The sequence below is a fragment of the Natator depressus genome, chromosome 2, assembly GCF_965152275.1.
Source record: "Natator depressus isolate rNatDep1 chromosome 2, rNatDep2.hap1, whole genome shotgun sequence".
NCBI classification, from domain to species: domain Eukaryota; kingdom Metazoa; phylum Chordata; order Testudines; family Cheloniidae; genus Natator; species Natator depressus.
In genome coordinates this window covers 2873735-2892579 of record NC_134235.1, presented here as the reverse complement: position 1 = coordinate 2892579, position 18845 = coordinate 2873735, and the positions used below count along the sequence as shown (strand labels likewise).

The 18845-nt window shown below is 63.6% G+C and overlaps 2 protein-coding genes across 5 annotated transcripts in view; both read right to left on the bottom strand.

Moving 5' to 3' along the window:
- Nucleotides 1-2510: 2510 nt before the first annotated feature.
- Nucleotides 2511-4660, bottom strand: LOC141981239 (riboflavin transporter 2-like). The gene is made up of 3 exons (XM_074942917.1): nt 3675-4660; nt 2945-3068; nt 2511-2723 (listed from the first exon to the last, which is right to left on the bottom strand). Exons 1-3 carry the CDS (start codon nt 4658-4660, stop codon nt 2511-2513), a joined length of 1323 nt encoding a protein of 440 aa, XP_074799018.1.
- Nucleotides 4661-17125: 12465 nt separating this feature from the next.
- Nucleotides 17126-18845, bottom strand: part of SLC52A2 (solute carrier family 52 member 2) — a 12531-nt gene continuing 10811 nt past the window's right edge. For all 4 annotated transcript variants that reach the window (XM_074943673.1, XM_074943676.1, XM_074943675.1 and 1 more), the window contains one exon: nt 17126-18512. In XM_074943673.1, the coding sequence (XP_074799774.1) occupies nt 18300-18512 (213 nt within the window). In that variant the 3' untranslated portion in view covers nt 17126-18299. The remainder of the gene's footprint in view (nt 18513-18845) is intronic.

Here is an 18845-nt window from a genome sequence, read left to right as displayed (position 1 = left end):
CTGCTCCCTGGGCGCCGAGGCAGGGGAGAGACGTCCTGCAGGACCCCGCTCACCTGCTGCCGGGCCACTTGCTTCTGCCCTTAGATCCCTGAAGGGGAAGGGGGGCTGGGTGTCTTCAGGGAGAGTCGCCCCAAAATCCTTTGCACCAGCTGCCCTCCCTTCCTGTGACACACCGTACCTCAGAACGACACTGAACCCCCCCATTCATCATTCCTACATGGCTGTGATAGTCCAGACAAAGCACCCATGTAAGGTATCATAGGAAAAGTCAAGAGCTGCTGAAACCAGTTGTTCTATTTCAATACGTGTATCATTAGTGTGTACCCAGGTATGCGATTGTGCTGTATGAGTGTTACTAAAACGAGCTGTAAGGTTCCTAGTTACCGGCAAAGGATCCCTGCCCCGGTCGGGGTTGACCAGTGACCACCCATTAATCAAATGTGTGACTCAACTGCCCAAGCACCACACAATGGGAACTGATCGGTCACCGTGACTTGGGGCCCAGCAGGGCTGGCATCTGCCAGGCACATGGGCCAAAGGTACAAAATAAGGAACAGTTGCAGCATGAGGGGCCTTTCTCCCTCCCCTCCCCCCGCACTGGAAACAACTGGGATGCCGAGAAGCTGAACCTCATCGGAGGGCACTGGTGCAGACGTCAGGAGGGACATCTGAGCGTTAAGGACTGTAACCTGCAGTGGGGTGAGGACATTGCTTCTTTCAAATCCTCTTTAGTTTATAGAATTTAGACTGGGCACTTATTTTCTTCTCTTTGGAAACCATCTCTGTCCTTTTCTGCCTGCCACTTATAACCACTTAAAATCGATCTTTCTGGAGTTAATAAACGTGTTTTATATTTTAACTAAAACCGTGTATTTTGCTTGAAGTGCTGGGGAAACTTCTGCTTAGTATCCAAAAGCTGGTGCGTGTCCTCTCCTTGAGGGAGGGGGCGGGCTGGGTTATAGACTTACACTGGTCAGGCTTGTGATCAGGGCAGGATGGTACAGCTCTGGGGGCAACTGGCTGGAGTCTCTCTGCTGTTAGCTCATAAGTGGCTGGGAGAAGCAGTCATGTAACTCAGCTGGACATGTCCCTGCCTGTGGATGGCTGGGTGAGTTCAGGACCTGGAGGGGTTTGCAGCTTGTCACAGCCTCACCATGTGAGAGGGAGCCCCAGTGAGTAAGCCAGAGAGCTTAGTGGTACCACAGTACCACGTTGCAGCACCCCAGGGAACCCATCGCGCTCCCCCTTTGAATCACCCGAGCCACAACAATGGCCTCTGGGAGCTTCTTTGGGAACCTGCTGGCTGGGTTGGACACAGAAGGGGAGCCAAACCTCTACCCAGGGATTAATGCACCTCGCTGGGGAGTTGTTAGGGGTCACCCCCTCCCCCCAACATGGTCGCCCAGCCTTTCCTAGGACCCACACTAAGAGCAGCCTGCTGCCCTGCTTGGTGCTAGCTGCCCACAGGGGGTGGGCTGCCTAGCAGGGAATGGCTCGAGCACACGTAGGCAGGAGGATTAGAACTGGGGCCCTTCGGTTTCACAGCACAGAATTCTGCTGTCTGAGCTAGAGGAGTCACTCTGGTCATGGGCTGCTGCAGCAGTAGTAGGCTCTTATCCTCTGTGGCCCAGCCGCTAGAGGGGACAAACACCCTGACCAGTGGGTTTCATACACCTCACACCTGGTGACCTTTAGTCTAAGCAGGGAGGCCAGGCCCCACTGTCCATTTCAGGACAGGCTGAGGGAGGGTGGCGGGCTGGGGAGCAGGGTCCAGCCCTTACCTGCTCTGGGGCAGCACAGTTGGTCCCAGCCCATCCTGGCTCTGATGTTTCAAACCCCCTGGGGGAAGCGGGAGTTGTTTCCTGGAGCAGCTTTTACCAGGCAGCTCAGCAGCTGACCGAGCGCAGCCCGGTGACACGTTCCGGTACCCAGGTGGTGGGGATCTCTGAAGGCACTGGGCTGCTCCTGTCATCCTGCACAGCAGCGGGTGGCAGGACTCCTGGGTTCTATTCCCATCTCAGCCACTGACTTGCCGGATGACCTTGGGCAAGTCTCTTCCCCTCCCAGTGCCTCAGTTTCCCCATGTGTAAAATGGGCATAATCCTGATCTACCAGGGGGTTAATGGAGCAGCTGTTGCTCAGTGCTTAGAATTGTCCCCAGGGGGAGAGGATGCCAGGGTGGTGGGCACAGTGTAATAACCTGAGTGGAACAAACACATCTGTGGCTTTCTAGGCCATGCGAGTTATCCCAGCACTGCACACTGGCCACTCCCTGCATCACAGTGACAGCCAGTACGGAGGTCAAAACCTCCAGCTCCAGCTAATGGAGCATCACCGGTAGCTGCCAGCAGTATAGGGCCAATGACGCTGGCTGGCTGGTGCAGTGCATCCAGCAGAGGGTGGTGGTGCTGTGCCAGTAGGAGGAGTGGTCCCGGGGAAGCCCCGTCTGGGCCCGCGAGCGAGCGCTGAGGCTGGACCCACGGAGTCCCCCGGGCTGGAGGCCGCGCGGCTCAGCTGGGGCAGTGGGTGTTGCAGGGGTCTCCGGAGTGGAAGAGGCTGTAGACGCTGACCAGCGGGAACATGGTGAGGGCCCCCAGCATGGAGCCCAGCTGCACCACGGCCCCGCACCACACCAGGGCGCTGTGCCCCTCGTCCCGCAGGATCACGCCGATCATCAGCTTCACGTAGGACAGCGAGCCCACGAAGAGAACCCAGCACAGCACCTGGGCAGGGGAGAGCGCAGCACGTCAGGCAGGCCCAGCCCTGGCCTCCCACCGCGGCCCCTATGGGGGGCACCAAGCAGGCTACTCATCCCGGGCCTGGGGGTGGGGGACGGGAGGCAGTGGGACCGCGCAGCTGCCTGCCGACGGCAGGGACCCGTGGCGGAGTCGGGATCCCTTGGCCGAAGGGCAGAGGGCCGGAGCGGGGGCTTGCGCTGACTTACGACGAGCACCACCCCGGCGTGGCTGTGCAGCAGGGGCGGGCACGGGCTCAGCACCGCCATGGCCATGAGGTAGCAGCCGAACCCGGAGCCCGCCGCGGACAGGAGGCCGAGCGTCAGCAAACACCTGGGGGGCAAAGCACCAGGGGGTGAAGGGAGAAGCGTCATTTAGCCCCAGTGACCCCAGCCCATAACTCCAGGCCCTGCCCCACCATGATACCCACCTGCCCCAACTCCCAGGCCCTGACCCCCAGTGATGCCAGCCCCTACCCACAGACCCCCAGGTCCTGCTCCCCTGCCCTCCGTGATGCCTGCCTGCCCCAGGTCCCCCAGACCCCCAGGTCTTGCCCCCCTATGATCCCTGTCTGCTCCAGCTCCCCCAGCTCCCCCAGGCTGCCTACCCCAACCCCCACGCCCTGACTCGCAGTGACCCCAGACCCTATCCCCAGGCCATGAACCCCCCGTGATACCCGCCTGTCCCAGCTCCCCAGTGACGCCAGCCTGCCCCAACCCCCACCCAGAGTGGTGCCAGTCTTCCCTCAGCCCTCTTGGTGACCCTGGACCATCCTGGCACCCTCTGCAGCAGGGGCATTCAACTCAGCTCCTGCAGCTGCCCAGCCTGGTGCCAAGCCGCGGTGCTCCTGGTGCCATTGGAGGGCAGCTCCGTTGGCCGGACGTGGGGCGCCCCCCAGCTGGGGGAGCAGCACGTCTGCGTGGCCGCCGGGACGCCCACCTGTTGGGCAGGAACATGCCGATGAAGCAGGCGAGTGGGTTGGCCATGGCGGCCAGCGTGGCCGAGAGGTGGTAGGCTGAGTTGCCGTAGGGCAGGCAGGAGTAGGACTGCACCGCGGGCAGCACCGCGTTGGTCAGGGCGTTGACCCAGGCCAGCACCAGGAAGATGTAGGCCACCTGGGGCCAGGAGTACGTGCCAGTGCCGAAGCAGCTGTTGAGCCAGCAGCTCTCGCTGGGGCCGACCGTGGGCTGCTCCTCCACCATGGCCTGCAGGCCCGAGCCTGCCTCCACCCGGGCCTGGGCCCGGAACCGCTCCTTGGCCCGCTCCTGCCGGGCGGCCGGGAGATGGTTGAGCAGGACGAAGGCGGCAAGACACAGGCCCATCATGCCGCCGAGGAAGAGGAAGAAGAAGCGAATGGAGAACCTGGCCGGCTGGTACTCCGTCTGCAGCCCCGTGCCCGATGCATTCCCCGCCAGGCTGCCGTTCACACACCGGGCCACCCCCACCCCCTGGGCCAGGGCCACCAGGCCGGGCACCAGGCCGCTCAGCCCCTCGCCCACAAAGTAGGTGGTCAGGTACCGGGCCCGGAATCGCAACATGAAGGGCAGGAAGGTGACGGAGGAGGTACAGTCCACCAGGGAGAGGAAGAAGAGGAGGATGAGGAGGGCGGTGCTGTGGGCTGCGCCCCCCACCACGCTGGTCTCCTGCCAGAAGAAGGCCAGCAGGAGGCAGGCCAGCGCCCCGAGGCTGATGATGGTGTAGATGGTGCCGGCCTCGCTGAGCTGCCCGGGCTGGAGGTGGTGCATGAGAGTGACGAAGAGTGGCCCCACGTTGGCGAACTGGATCAGCACCGTGAGGTAGGAAGGCAGGTACCAGCCCTCCGGCACCTGGGGCACAATGAGGGGCAGCTCCACCCACATGCCGTTGATGGCCACCCACGAGCCCGTGCCCAGGAGGCAGGCGAGGATGTGCACCACCAACGCCATGGCTTCCGCTGGCACGCTGGGCCTGAGAGCCAAACAGAGAGGGAGGCATTAAATCAGAGCGGCGGGCATGCGGCCAGGGCCCCGGGGCAGGGGGCACAGCTGCAGGCCCAGCACAGGGCCAGGACAGGGGCTCCCTGGAAAGCCAGCGCAGCAGCCTGGATGTGACCCCAAAGCCGGATAACCCCCTGCTGCCCCCACAAAGCCAGGGTAACCCCCCACCATCACCTCCTCGCACCTGTGCACCACGCCCTGCCCCTCAAGACAGGATAACCCCCAGCACCACCAGATAACCCCCTGCCCCCTCCCAAAGCTGGGGCAACCCCCGCTAGCCCCCAAAGCCGGGGTACCCCCCACCATCAACTCCTCCCATCTGTGCACCACGCCCTGCCCCCCCAAGGCAGGGTAACCCCCAGCACCACCTCCTCCTGCCTGCGTGCCATGCTCGACCTCCCCCCACAACCCCAAGGCAGCAAGGAGCAGCGAGCTGCCCAATGGGACCAGCCTTGGGAAGCCCAGTCCCAGGGATGCACACACACCCCAACACACGGACATGCACAGCATGTGTGGCACACGCACACTGAGACACACGTGCGTGCACACCCCCAGAGGCACACACACACACACAGACACACATGCGTGCACACCCCCAGAGGCACACACACACACACACAGACACACATGCGTGCACACCCCCAGAGGCGCACGCACACACACACACACACACAGAGACACACACACAGACACATGTGCATGCACACCCTCACAGGCACACACACACACACACACACACAGAGACACACGTGCGTGCACACCCCCAGAGGCGCGCGCACACACACACACACACACACACACAGACACATGTGCGTGCACACCCCCAGAGGCGCGCACACACACACACACACACAGAGACACACGTGCATGCACACCCCCAGAGGCACACACACAGAGACACACGTGCGTGCACACCCCCAGAGGCACGCGCACACACACACACACACACAGACACACATGCGTGCACACCCCCAGAGGCACACACACACACATGCGTGCACACCCCCAGAGGCGCGCGCACACACACACACATACACACACACAGACACATGTGCGTGCACACCCTCACAGGCACACACACACACACACAGAGAGAGAGAGAGAGACACATGTGCGTGCACACCCCCAGAGGCGCGCGCGCACACACACACACACACACACGTGCGTGCACACCCCCAGAGGCACACACACACACACACATGCTGGTACAGGCAGCGGCTTGGCCCTTTGCTGAGCAGGAGACCAGGCCCGTGGCTGCCAGCAGCGGGACCCTCGGCACAAGTCTGTCCCCGCCACGAGCCCTTTTCTCCTGCTGTGAAACGTCCCGCAGCAGCCAGGGCTGCAGGGACTGGGCCGCTCCTCTGGCGCTCACAACACCTGCCCAGAGAGGCTGTGACGCCTAGTGGGCACAGCACAGGACTTGGCGGCAGGACTCCTGGCGTCTAAGCCTGCCTCTGCTGGTGACTCCCTGTGTGACTTTGGGCATGGTCCTGTCTTATTCTGTGCCTCAGTTTCCTCCTCTACACAACCGCCAGTCCGTGAGGAACGTGGAGCCTGGCACAGGAGCCAGCCATGGTCAGGTGCTGTCTGTGCGCCCCTCCCGGATGGCGCTGGAGCCGGGGGCGGGAGGGGGAACCCAGGGCTCCAGTATGGGGCAGGAACACGGCTGAAGCTCAGCTCTGACCAGCCTGCATTGCAAGGGCGACCCCTGGTGGTAGCCTAGCTGGAGCCAGAGCCACTCCCCCTGGTGGGGCTGGGCAGGGAGCTGGGCTCGCGCCCCGCTGGGCTGGGATCAGACCATGCCGGATGCCCCTCTCCTGCGGCTCTCAGGGCCTAGCAGAGTTTCCTGGCCCAGCCGAGCTATGGGCCCCCCCGGGGCGTCCCGGCAGGATCCTCCCAGCGCAGCCTGGGCGCGGAGAGCCCTGCAGAGCTCCCTGCAAGCCGAGGCCGGAGCGGCCGAGCCCAGCGTGGAGGGGCTCGCTCGGCGGGTGCCCCAGGGATGGGCTATTGGCCTCATGCGTTGCCTCCATTTACCGCAGTACTTTGGCTGGGCTGGGTGCCCCCGGGGCTGCCCAGGCCGCTGGTCCTTTTGGGGACTGGGCACCTGGCTCTGGCCTGTGGCTCCTGGCTGCCCAGTGCATGGCCGTCACTCAGCTGCCCCTGGAAGAGGCTCTGCCTGTCTCGCCCTGCTCGTCTCCATCTCCAGCACTCGTCCCCCTCGCCCTCCCTGGGACCCAGCCAGCTGGCACAGCAGGGAGCAGACCCCAGCGGTCTGGCCCCCCAGGCCTGGCCCTTGCCCATGAGCCCCTCTGCCAGCTCAGGGCTCCGTGCCGTGGGCTGGGAGCTGTGGGCGAAGGACCCGGCCTGGCCCAGCACACAGGGGGCAGATGCTGTTCAGGCCGTGCCGGCCAGACCAACTGGGTGAAGCATGGCCCCTGCCCTGGTGCCCTGCTGCTGGGGCTAGGCGCCAGGCCCAGGAGGGAGCAGCAGGGGCCAGGGGTGCGAGGGCCAGGAAGGGGGGGAGGGGACGCATCTCTGGAGAAGGATCTGGGAGGCGGGGTGGGGGGGACAGCTGAGAGAGGCAAGAGGGAACGATCCTGGGGGTGGGTGCGGGGGGTGGGCAAGGGGCAGATGGGGAGGTAGGAGCTGCAGGAGGGCTGAGGGGAGGAGGCAGAGGGGTAGGGGTCATGGGCCCCGCTGCAGCCCCTGCTCTGTCAGGGCTCTAATCCCTCAAACACCCCCCCCCCCATGCCGCAGCAGGGGGCTGCTCTGGCTGCAGCTTCGGGGAAGGTTTGTACCTGACACGCTCTGGTGCGAGACCTGGAGCAAGGCCCTGGTGCGGCTGGGCCTGGCTGGCTGTCCGTGGATTGCTCCGACGCCCAGCAAACCCTTCCCGGGGATGCTGAGGGTTACGGGGCTGCAGATCACCCGAGGCAGGGAGAGAAGTGGCTGATCTGCACAGGAATACTTTGCCTCTTGTGGGGCGTCTGTGCCCCCCACATTGACACCCGAGGCTGTGGGGTGGACCGTGGGTGGGCCGCAGGATGCAGAGACAGCCTGGCCAGGCTGCCCCCTGCCCTTTGCACCCGCGGCGTCCCCAGCAGATCAGAAAGACTAGTGCAGCGTCACCGACTGGAGAGTTTCTTGGAAGTCTCCTGGTGTTTTCCTTACAGCACCAGCTCCTGGAGTCAGGGGGTTCGGGGAGAACCGCAGCCTCCACTGAGCACACAGGGCTCTGGAGAAAAGCTGGAAACGGCTCCCGAGTGCCACCCTAGAGGCCCAGCCTGCGTCTGCACGACGGCCGACTCCGGCCCAGCCGTGCCCAGCGGGGCGTGGTGGGTGCGTGCTGTGCCTTCACCAGCGTACCGGGCGTCATTCAGGGCTGGGGGGTGGAATTAGCCAGCGGTAGAAGTTCAGCTTGGCCGGTGCAGGACACCAGCGCTGCTGGGACACTGGGCGGCCCCGAACGTTTCTCTCCGGTGCTTGGCTGCCTGGTTCTTGCTCCCATGCCCAGGTTCTGCCGTGAACTCCACGTGGGGGCTTGGGAAGGAGTTTCCCCCCTGTTAGACTAGCAGGGACCTTGAGGGCAGGGTTGCCTTCCCCTGCAGTGTGTGGGTCACTTGCCAGGATTAGCTGGGTGTCTCTCGCTGAATCCATTCCCTGCCACTGGGGAGCCTTGGGCACCGGTGCCCCTCGGTCCCTGCTGTTCTCTGCCTGTGACAGTCCAGTCTGCTGTGGGTCTCCTCTCCACAGCTGGGTTTAGGGTGCGGGTGTTGACTGGCTGAGAGGCTGCTTCCCATAACCCCGAATGGGCGGAAATGGGCTTTGCAGGTGGCCAGGTCCTGGCTGAGCAGTTTGCAAAGCCCTGCGGGGAGCTCACGGCATCGCTCGCTGTGCCGGGGCACCTAGCGCCCAGGAAGGGCCTCTCTAGCTACTGTGTACATCACACCCCAGAAAGGACGAACCCTCGGTCTTGGACTGGAAGGGGGCGCTGGGGCCAGCCTGGCGCTGCCCTGGGGACATGGCGCTGAGACCTCTGCGTTTCCCAGCTGCCCTGGCAGCGCCCCGGGGGGAGCTCCAGGCGCTCGGACTGTGCTCTGCCTGTGAAACACGGTGGGGCCAGAGACACCTCGACACCCACACGCCCCCGGCCCTGTAATAAGTGACCACAGCTCGGTCAGGCTTTAACTCCTGCTCCAGGGCTGCAGGCAGCTCTCCAGGGAGTCGCTACGCTCAGCATTGAATGCCTGGGCCAAGGTCCGGCCATTGGGGTCACCCGGTTGGCTCAACCCTCTCACGGGCCTGAGCTGAGCCAGCAGCCAGGACTGGCCGAGATTAACCCTCCTTTTCCGGCTGCTCCCACGCTCTAGGAAGGGTCATAAAGGATTCCAGGGACGCCTGGCACGGCCCGGGGGCTGCGGGTCTGGTGGGGGGTGGGGGGGTGAGGAGCGGCCTAGTGACCCGCTGGACACTGTAGCGATCAATTAACCCTTCATTACGACGCTGCTCATCGTCCCCGAGCCCTGTGGGACAACTCGTGCTGCCGTTTCCTTGGGCTGCCCCAGGGCTCTGTGTCCAGCTTACACCCAGGCTGGCGGCTTTGATCTGTGTTTCTGCAGCACCTCGCACAAGGGGGGCCTGGCCCAGGAGTGGGGGGTGTCTTGAGCCCTTCTCCCCGTGGGGGGAGCCAGGGTGCGTGTGGGAAGCCCTCCCCCAGGCAGCACATGGCTGCCAGCTTCTGCCTGCCCCCCCCGCAGTCCCCCCCCAACACTGAGCGAGCCTGGGATGTGACCCAAGGGGGGGCAAGACCTCCCCTCCCCACTGTGCACCCCCCGTTCTCTGGCTGCTCAGTCTGCATCCAGCACACGACAGACACAGCTGGGCCCCTGGTGGGGGGGGCAGGGGGAGGGCTGGGCCCCAGGATCTGACTGACCCGAGGCAGAGTCCAGCACCTGGACCATCTGGGGCAATGCATCGGGCCAGCAGTCCGTTCCTGTCTTGTCAGATACTGTCACTCAGCTCCCCCGGCCTGGGGGATGGAGCTAAATCCCTGCTGGGAAAAGCCCCTGGTGGGTAAATGAGCTGCAGCCCCAGAGCTCAGAGGCAGGAAAGGCCCCATGGGGGCTCATCTGTTCCTCCTCCAGGGGCAGGGCAGGCTTCCTGCTGCAGCCTGGTCCCTGGGGTCACGTTAGGCCCCAAGCAATGCGGGTCTCCCCTTCCCCTGGGGGACGAATCCCCACTGGGACGTGTCCAGCTAGTCAGCCCCAGTGTCCGTTCCCCCAGGTGTGTGTGCGGCACCGGCAGCGTGAGCGTGAGCACGAGGGGATTCTGGCTGGGGGTCCCCGTGGGAGAGGACTCTGCACCATCGCCCCTGGGCACCTTGTACCCTGTGCACTCACACGGGTCCCCACCCAGGGCTGGTGTCCCGCTGCGAGCTGGGGCTCTGCCCACGGGACAAATGGCTGCAATGCCGGTCCTCCGGCAGGCACCACCACACACCCCCTGGCTCACCCGACAGGCGTCACCACACACCCATCCACCTACGCACACACACACACACACACACACACACCCCCCCACCATGTCACTCGACAGGCATCACACTCACACACACACACACACACACACACCATGTCACCCGACAGGCATTATCATACGCACCCCACCCCATGTCACTCAGCAAGCGTCATATCTCTCTCTCTCTCACACACACGCACACAACCCCCCCATGTCACTCAACAGGCATCATCACGCAGACACACACACACATGCTCACAGACTCAGCATGTCACTTGACTGGTGTCATCACACACACACACACACATGCACACACACACCCACAGCAAGTCACTTGACAGGTGTGATCACACACACACGCACACACACACGTCACTCGACAGGCATCATCTCTCTCTCTCACACACACATGCACACACCATGTCACTTGACAGGCATCTCACCCACACACCTGCACTCACACCCCCCCCGTGTCACCTGATAGGCATCATCACACACACACACATATGCACACACACACATGTCACTTGACAGGTGTCATCACACACACACACCCCCCATGTCACTCAACAGGCATCATCTCTCTTTTTCTCTCTCTCTCACACACACGTACACACGTACACACCATGTCACTTGACAGGCATCATCTCTCACACACACACACACACACACACCACATGTCACCCAACAGGCATCATCACACACACACACACGCATGCACACCACCACCCATGTCACCCGACAGGCATCATCACACACATACACACATGCCCATACACACACCATGTCACCAGAGAGGTTTCATCACACACCCACCATGTCACCCGACAGGCATCTCTCTCTCTCTCACACACACACACACACACACACACACACACGTATGTGCACAGGCAGACGCCGCCTGTTACACATTCCCGAAAAGCTCCCCCATCTCCCCTCTCTCCTCTTGCATCCCCGCCCTGTCCCTTGGCAGCCTGGCCCGGCTGCCCGCAGGTCCCCTCCCCGGCTGCTTTCCTGCCCTCTCCTACCTCGCAGAGCTGGCCTGTCCTCCCGCCGCTGACTGCTCTGAGCTGGAAGTGGAGGGCTCGGGGCCCCGCCCTGCTGCCTTAGCCTTTCCTGGCTGCTCTGCCTACGTAACATGCTGCCCGGGGCAGTGGCAGAGATTGGCCCTCTGTTGGACCGGGATGCTGCCCTGGAGGTGGGCAGGGGAGCGCGGGCTGCCCTGGCCCGTGTAACCGCCTGGCCCGGCGGGTTTATGGCTCTGGGGCCCAGCCGCAGCAGGGGTGAGGAGGGACGGAGCCCAGCCGGGGGATGGCATGAAGCCGCTTTGCTCGGCGGGAGATGGAGGGGGCCGCAGAGGCACCTGGCCCAGCTGGTGAACCTGCCTTGGGTGAAATCAACTGGGCGCAGTGCGTGTGACGCTCCTATGGGTCTGCCTGTGTCTGGCTGGTGTCTCTCCTCCTAGCCTTGGATCAGAAGCTCTGTGGGGCAGGGGTGGGCTCTTTATTCTGGGGTTGTGCCGCACCGAATGCAGCGGGGGCCTGGGCCATGGCTGGGGCTCCCAGGCGGAGCCAGAATCCACATCATGCAGTGTGGAAGGACTGGTGCCAGGGCTGCAAGCTGGGCAAGAGCAGAATGAAGCTGCCCGTATCTGACCTTGGCCCCTGGGGCAGACGTCCTGTGATACTGGCTGTAATGCCAGGGCACAATCCCGCCCCCACCCCCGAGAGCCCTGCCTCATTCAGTGCACAGCCCCCACCCCCCAGAGCCCTGCCTCATTCAGTGCACAGCCCCCACCCCCCAGAGCCCTGCCTCATTCAGTGCACAGGCCCCCTCTCCCCCCAGAGCCCTGCCTCATTCAGTGCTGGGGATCGCGGACACCCCGGCACTGCAGTGCCTGAAGGAAGCGCTGTGCATGCAGCCAGCATGGGGAGGGCTAACAGCTTTGCTCTGGGTGCTCTCTGTGGCCAGCAGGCTCGAGAAGCACCTGTCCAGTCTTTACGACCTAGCTTGGCTGTTTGCTGCCGTGAGGGGCCCCACAGGGACTAGTCCCATCCTCAGAGCTGGAGACGGGCCCTGGCGGGGCACTCACATGGCCAGTCAGCATTGCAGCAGGGCTGAGAAGCCGGAAGCCCCCGACCCCCCCAGCTGGACCCTGCTGCCACCCCAGCCCATCGCACACTTGAGCCGGTGCCGGCAGCTGAGCCAGGACTGTTCCGGGGACGGGAGGTGGCTTTACTTGCTGGGATCCTGGGGGGCAAAGGTTCCTCTCCCGGGGGACACAGCTTGCTCATGCATCAGTAGTGAGTCCCTGTGGCAGGGGCCGGTCGGTGCCCACAGCGGCTAAGGCAGGAAGAGGTGCCCAGCCTGGCGTTGCAGAGCGGCCATGGGGCGGGTGGTGCCGCGCTCTGCCCCAGCGCAGCAGCTGCTCACACAGACCAGGCTGGGCAGGATTCGGCGGATAATCGGTGTCCGTTTTTGAGCATATTTGTATTGATTTGGATTTCACAGCTGCGGGATATTCCGGGGAGCGTCAGACAACGATGATGGAATGACGGGGCAGATGCAGAACGTTAAATCCAGACCACCTGTAACACACACACCAGCACCATCGCGTGTCAAACTCTCCCTCGGGCCCAGCCTCCAGCCACAGGATCCCACGTTCTCGAGCCGTGGCTGGACCGTGCCCGGATCACCCAGGGAAATACTTTTCCCTGGCTTCATGCCTGTGCAGCGTAATGGAAATTCACCGGTAAAAACCGGAGCCTTCCCCGCCCGGGAGAGCAGGCAGCTGCAGCCCCTTCATGCCCCGGAGCGCAGGCCCGTGGGTGCCGTGAGAGCCAGGCTGGCCCCGTGCCCAGGGAAGGCCCTGCAGGGAAATGGAAGCTCTCTCCCCCGCCTGGCACAGGTGGAAGCTGAGCTGGGATGAATCAGCAAAACAGCAGCTCAGCCCTGCGCATCCTGCTGTGCCCTCCCAGCCCCACCCCGCACCCCCGCCAGGGCACCCTGAGTCCCTTTCACAGTCCGCCCCCCTCGGCATTAATGCTTCCCAGGCGGGCACATGGGGGAGGGCGATACTGTTCTCCACTGAGTGCCCTCCTGCAGGGTGAGTGGGGGCATGGCCCAGCCTAGGGAGAGCTCCATGCAGAGGCCGGGAATAGACACCTCAGGCAACAGAAACGGCACAGCCCCAGGGCCCCTCCCCAGTCTGCCCACGCAGCTCTGCCGAGATGCCTAGTTCTGTTTTCTTGGCCTTCACAACATCCCCCGGCAAGGAGTTCCACAGGTTGACTGGGCGTTGCGTGAAGCAAAACCTCCTTTGGTTTGTTTTAATCCTGCTGCCTGTTAATTTCTTTGGGTGACCCCTAGTTCTTGTTATCAGAAGGGGTAAATAACACTTCCTTATTCACTTTCTCCACAGCAGTTCCGATTTTATAGACCTCTGTCATATCCCCCCTTACTCGTCTCTTTTCCAAACTGAACAGTCCCGGTCTTATTAATCTCTCCTCATCCGGCTGCCGTTCCAGACCCCTCATCATTTTTGTTGCCCTTTTCCAGTTCTAACGTTGCTTTTTTGAGCTGGGGCAACCAGCCCTGCCTGCCGTATCCAAAGCCTGGGCACACCATGGCTTTGTATAGTGGCGTTATGGTAGGAGTGTCCAGGATGTCAGCCACAGCCCTAGCCCCCAACCAGGGCAGGGGCAACCCAACCTTGGCATGGACGGGGCACACCTTGCATTCAAGAACCTGAAGTTGCAGGACAGGAAAGCTTCACATTGGAGCTCCCTGCACGGAGCAGCATCCTCAGGCACCAGGCTGGCCACTCCCGAGGGCACGAGTTGGGGCTTTGACCACGCTCGCTGTGACACGAGCATCTAGGTCTCAGAGGGTACCAGGCAGCCAGCCCAGCTTGGGGCAGCCTTTTTTCAAAGGGGGGGGTTGGCATTGCACCACGCAGCATGGGCACCATCAGTGACCGTTTCCATCGCAAGGGCTCCTGTCTTGCACCCCTGCAGTGGGTGAGAGGCGCTGCTTTCCCCAGACAGCCCGAGCACCTGGCTTGATTGCACAAGCCCAGCACCCTTGGGCTGGCGCTGCCTTGGCTGGGCTGGGAGGGCTGCTGGTGACTCAGGTGTGGGGCTCTCCCCTCCGAGTCAGAGCAGAACCGACTGCACTGTGGCCCACAGGCTGGGCCTGGAGCCTGTGAGCCGCTGTAATTCCCAGGGCCCGGAGCACCAACCCCCTGCTGCCACAGCCAAATCCCAGCAGAGGGTTTTCTGTTTGGCTTATTTAACACCCCGTCGTTTCCAAGGATGTGGGGTTCTTCCTTGGGCCCTGTTCTACACCAGTGCTGTGCCCCTGCCATGCTCCACCCCAGAGCTGGCTGGGTGTCAGCCCTGGAGTCCATGTGGCTGGAAGGAGCTGATTCCTCCGCGTCTCCCTCCAGGCTGGAGGAGCCCACTGGCCCCGTCAGGCGTGTTCAGAAGTCGGGCCTGAGCACTGCCAGCTGCTGGGGGGGAGCGGTGGAAGGATGGAGCCGGCCCAGGGGAAGTGAGCTGAGCTCTAGGCACGTGTCAATGCACAGCAGTTATGAAATTGGCCCAACCCTGACCCCAGCTCCCACAGAGAGGGGCAGGGGTGGGAGTGTTACCTACGCACCAGGGCTCTCTCCAGGGCCCAGGCCAGCGGCACACCACTCACACCCAGGCAGGTGCTTCTCCAGGCCCAGCACCAGGGCATCCGGATGCCACCAACCGATCTAAACTGCGCCCAGCTGAGAAGAGAAAGGGGAGTGATCTGTCAGCTGGGGGTGAGAGAAGCGGTGGCTTTGAAGAGCCCACAGAGGAAGAGCCAAGGCCCAAAGCTAGACCCTGCCCGTGGCTCTGAGTGCAGCAAGGCTGCGGGATCTCTTCTCTCTTGTGGCAGTGAGTTCCCCAGGCCAGACCCAGCTGCGGGGAAACTTCCATCTCCCGCACACACCAGCCTGGGCCTCTGGGCTGGCAGGTTCACTGGCCCAGTGGAATGCAGCCCTGCCGGGAAGCCATGGTCTCAGGTGTCTCTCCACCCAGCCTGTGTTCAGCAGGGAACCAGTGTAGTGTGGGGCAGCAGGGGCCAGGAGAAACATTAACAAGGCAGCTCCCTCACCAGCTGGAATGAGCTGCAGGATCCAAGCCCAGCAGCCCCAGATGTGTGGGGCACCCTGGCCAGCCCTGGGCCTGCAAGATGGGGCACAATCTTCTCCCCAGCCATGGAGGGGAGGAGCGGACAGATTCCCCCGCTGTTGGCCTCCGAGAACATGAAGGCTCCGGTAGTACCCAGAACCCTTGGCAAGGGACTCTGACCTCACACTCAAAGGAACTTTGGCCCCAGCCCTGCCCTATGCTGTGCACAGAGCACAGCACAGCCCCCAGGGCAGGGCTAGTCATGCGCCCGCATTGCCTGAGCTGCCCAACAATCAGCCCTTCCAGGCACCCTTCCCCATGCAGCAGGCAGGGACCAACGCGGAGCTGCCTCCTGCCTCCCCCCCACCCCCGGTCCTGCAGCCTCCCTCCCCTCTTGAGCCAGCCCAGCTCCCCACCTCAGGCCACCTTCCCCAGGAGCTCCCCTCTATGGCCACTGCACCGCGGCAATGCTCTCCAGGACGCGTCACCCCCAAGGCTCTCAGGTCACACAGCCCACGTCACTTGTCCTCCTGGTGCCCCTGCTGCCTGGCTCCAGGCCCGGCACAGCCCCGTGCTTCACGTGCTCCCGAGATCACACCGGCTTGTGGAGAGCAGCTGCGGTTTGGCCAGAGGCTGTAGCAATCTGAAGGCCGTGGAGCGTTCCAGGAGCCGGCCCCAGGCTCAAACGCCCTCGTGGTGCGGCACGGCTGCTGCCTGCAGCTCCCTCCATCGCACGGACAAAGGGCGCACTGTTCTGCATGGACAGCGCCTGACGCTCAGCAGCCAGACCCACCCGAGGCCCAGAGCCGGGCCACGGCGCTGCCCCGGGGCATCACTAACCGGGGAGTGCTCGCACCTGCGTGGGCCACACTGGGGTCCCTGGCACCAGAGCACACTGCCCCCCCCGGAGCCAGGCTTCCTTCCTGCATGGGGCCTACACACAACTGCTGCTCAGGCGGGCCTGGCCCTCCAGTGGGGAGCCACCTCCACGGGCTGGCGCGCCTGGGCAGGTTGGAGGAGCAGGACCCCCGTACGCCCCAGTAGCTGCATAAAGACAGCCAGACTGGGTCAGACCAAGGGTCCATCTAGCCCAGTGTCCTGTCTGCCGACAGTGGCCAATGCCAGGGGCCCCGGAGGGAGTGAACAGACCAGGGAATCATCAAGTGACCCATCCCGTCGCCCGCTCCCAGAATGGCGGCGTGACGAGCGATCCGTGCAGCTAGCTCAGTCCCCCGCCGGGGGATGCGTCAGCCCCAGGCCCCCCCAGGCCGGAGCCCCTGCCGAGGGACACCAGCGCCAAGCTCCAGTGATTGTGATACAAAGCTTTATTCCTGCTCCAGCCCCCCCCCCCTTTGGCCCATGGGGGGGGGGCGGGGAGGTCAGCGTCTACACAAAATCACCATCTTTCTAACGCCACAGGGACAGATTGCTGCTCGCCCGCCTGCCCGCCCCAAGCAAAGCCCCGCAGAGCCCCTGCAGGAGCCAGTAAGACACAGCGGCATGAGCACACCGGGCAACATTCAACAGGGCACGTGGAGGTGACACGGCTAATAACCAGGCAGCGTGTGCCACCCTGCACAGGCTGGAAAGATGGGGCATGGCTTAGGAGACCCCCCAAGGCTGCAGATTTCTGCATGGAGGCTCCCTGCTGGCTTTGGTCCCAGGCTGCTCAGGGAGCGGAGCACCTCCCCCCGCCACACACAGTGGGGAACCCCCCCCCCCCAATTTTGTGGGGCAGGAGCCATGCAGACCTGCAGAGGGTCAGGCAAAACTGTTTTCCCCTTGTCCTGCCAAGATAAACTCCCTGGGCTGAGGCTGATCAGCTCCATGCTGGAGAAGAGGCTGCTGGGAGTGAAGCATGGGGCCGGCTGGGCATCAGGGCACTCCCCACCCCCAGGTGGCTGGGGAACATCCTCCTGAAGGCGGGGCACAGACACCAGCTCTGGGGCAGACTGGAGGGAGCAGGCTGCACTGGCTGGGATCAGAGCCCAGCCCCTCCTTGGGCTCCCCACAATCCCACCACTCTTCAGTGAGCAGGGGTTAATTCCCCGGCCCGCAGGGGGCCGGATTCCACGGGGCTAACACAGCACAGAGGGTATCGAACACAGGGCAGCCCCAGCCCCAGCGTTAACGTCCGCCAGACACCCAGGCTCAGCCGAGGGCTTGGTCAGTGCCGAGGAGAGGCCCCGGGAATGGAGCGCTGGGGGCAGGGTGCGGGAAGGGACGCCCAGGGCGGGGGCAGCAGGGGCTGCGGGTGCTCAGGATTAACGTGTGTTGAGAGCACTGGGTGGGGGCTGGGACGGCTGGGGGAGGCCGCAGAGCAAGTGGAACGGTGCGGGAGAAGGGCGCCCAGCGGCTCCATCCAGTCAGCGGCCATTGCTGTGGGATCCCCTGCAGGGGGGAACGACACCCCGTGGAGCCTAGTCCTGCGCCACAGGGGCCCCCAGCTCTGACAGTGGGACATTGGCAGCAGCATCAGCAAAGGGGGCCCTCCCCCACCCCAGCCCCATGCGTCCTAACAATCAGCAAGAGAAGCAGCGAGTGCAGCAGCTGCCAGCCCCAGGGAACCAGGCCGCAAGGCAGGGCTGCTACCCCTCTCCCCAGGCAGCAGGGCTGGGCAGGCCTCCGAGCCCCTGGTCTGTAGGATAGCGTGACTGGCCCACAGCCCTCGGTGCTCCGAGCAGCAGGGGAGGAGCCAGCCTTCCCCTGGGAGGGCAGAGGTTCCCAGCTGGCCGGGGCACCAGGGGCTTTTCCTCTGAAGCATCAGCTACTGGCCAGGAGCCGCGGGACGAGATGGCCCAGTGCTCTGAACCTCTACAGCAATTCTTACGTCCCTAAGGCAGAGGCCAGCGGGTGCCAGCTCCATCCGGGCAGAGCCCCCCATGGGGCTGCTGTGTCCTGCCCCCCGCTCATGCCCCACAGCTGTTGGTACAGTCCTGCCCGCTCTGGAAGAGGTGATAGATGCTGACAATGGGGAACATGGCCAGGGCCCCCACCAGGGAGCCCACCTGGATGACCGCTCCACACCACACCAGCGCTGCATGGCCGGCCTCGTGCAGCAGGCTGCCGATCACCACCTTGAGGTAGGAGAAGAGCCCCAGGAACAGGATCCAGGACAGCACCTGTTGGGGACAGACATGGCCTCAGCCAGTAACGGGGGCCGACCACAGCAACCCAAGGGAACCCACAGGTCGCGACAGACAGGACCAATGCAGCCATCCCCACCTCATGGGTCAGAGACCCTCTGGGAGCAAACAGGCCTGGGTAGCCGGGCTGAGAACCAGGGGTCACCACCAGCGGTGGGCACGGGGGGGAAAGCACTCACCAGCCCCTGGGATCCCGGGCATTGCCTGGACTCTCAGACAGTTCTCCAGCCCTGTGAGCCTGGTATCAGACACCGGGAGACTGAACCCCGAGAAGCAAAACAGGGCAGGAGGGGCAGAACCGGGAGCCAT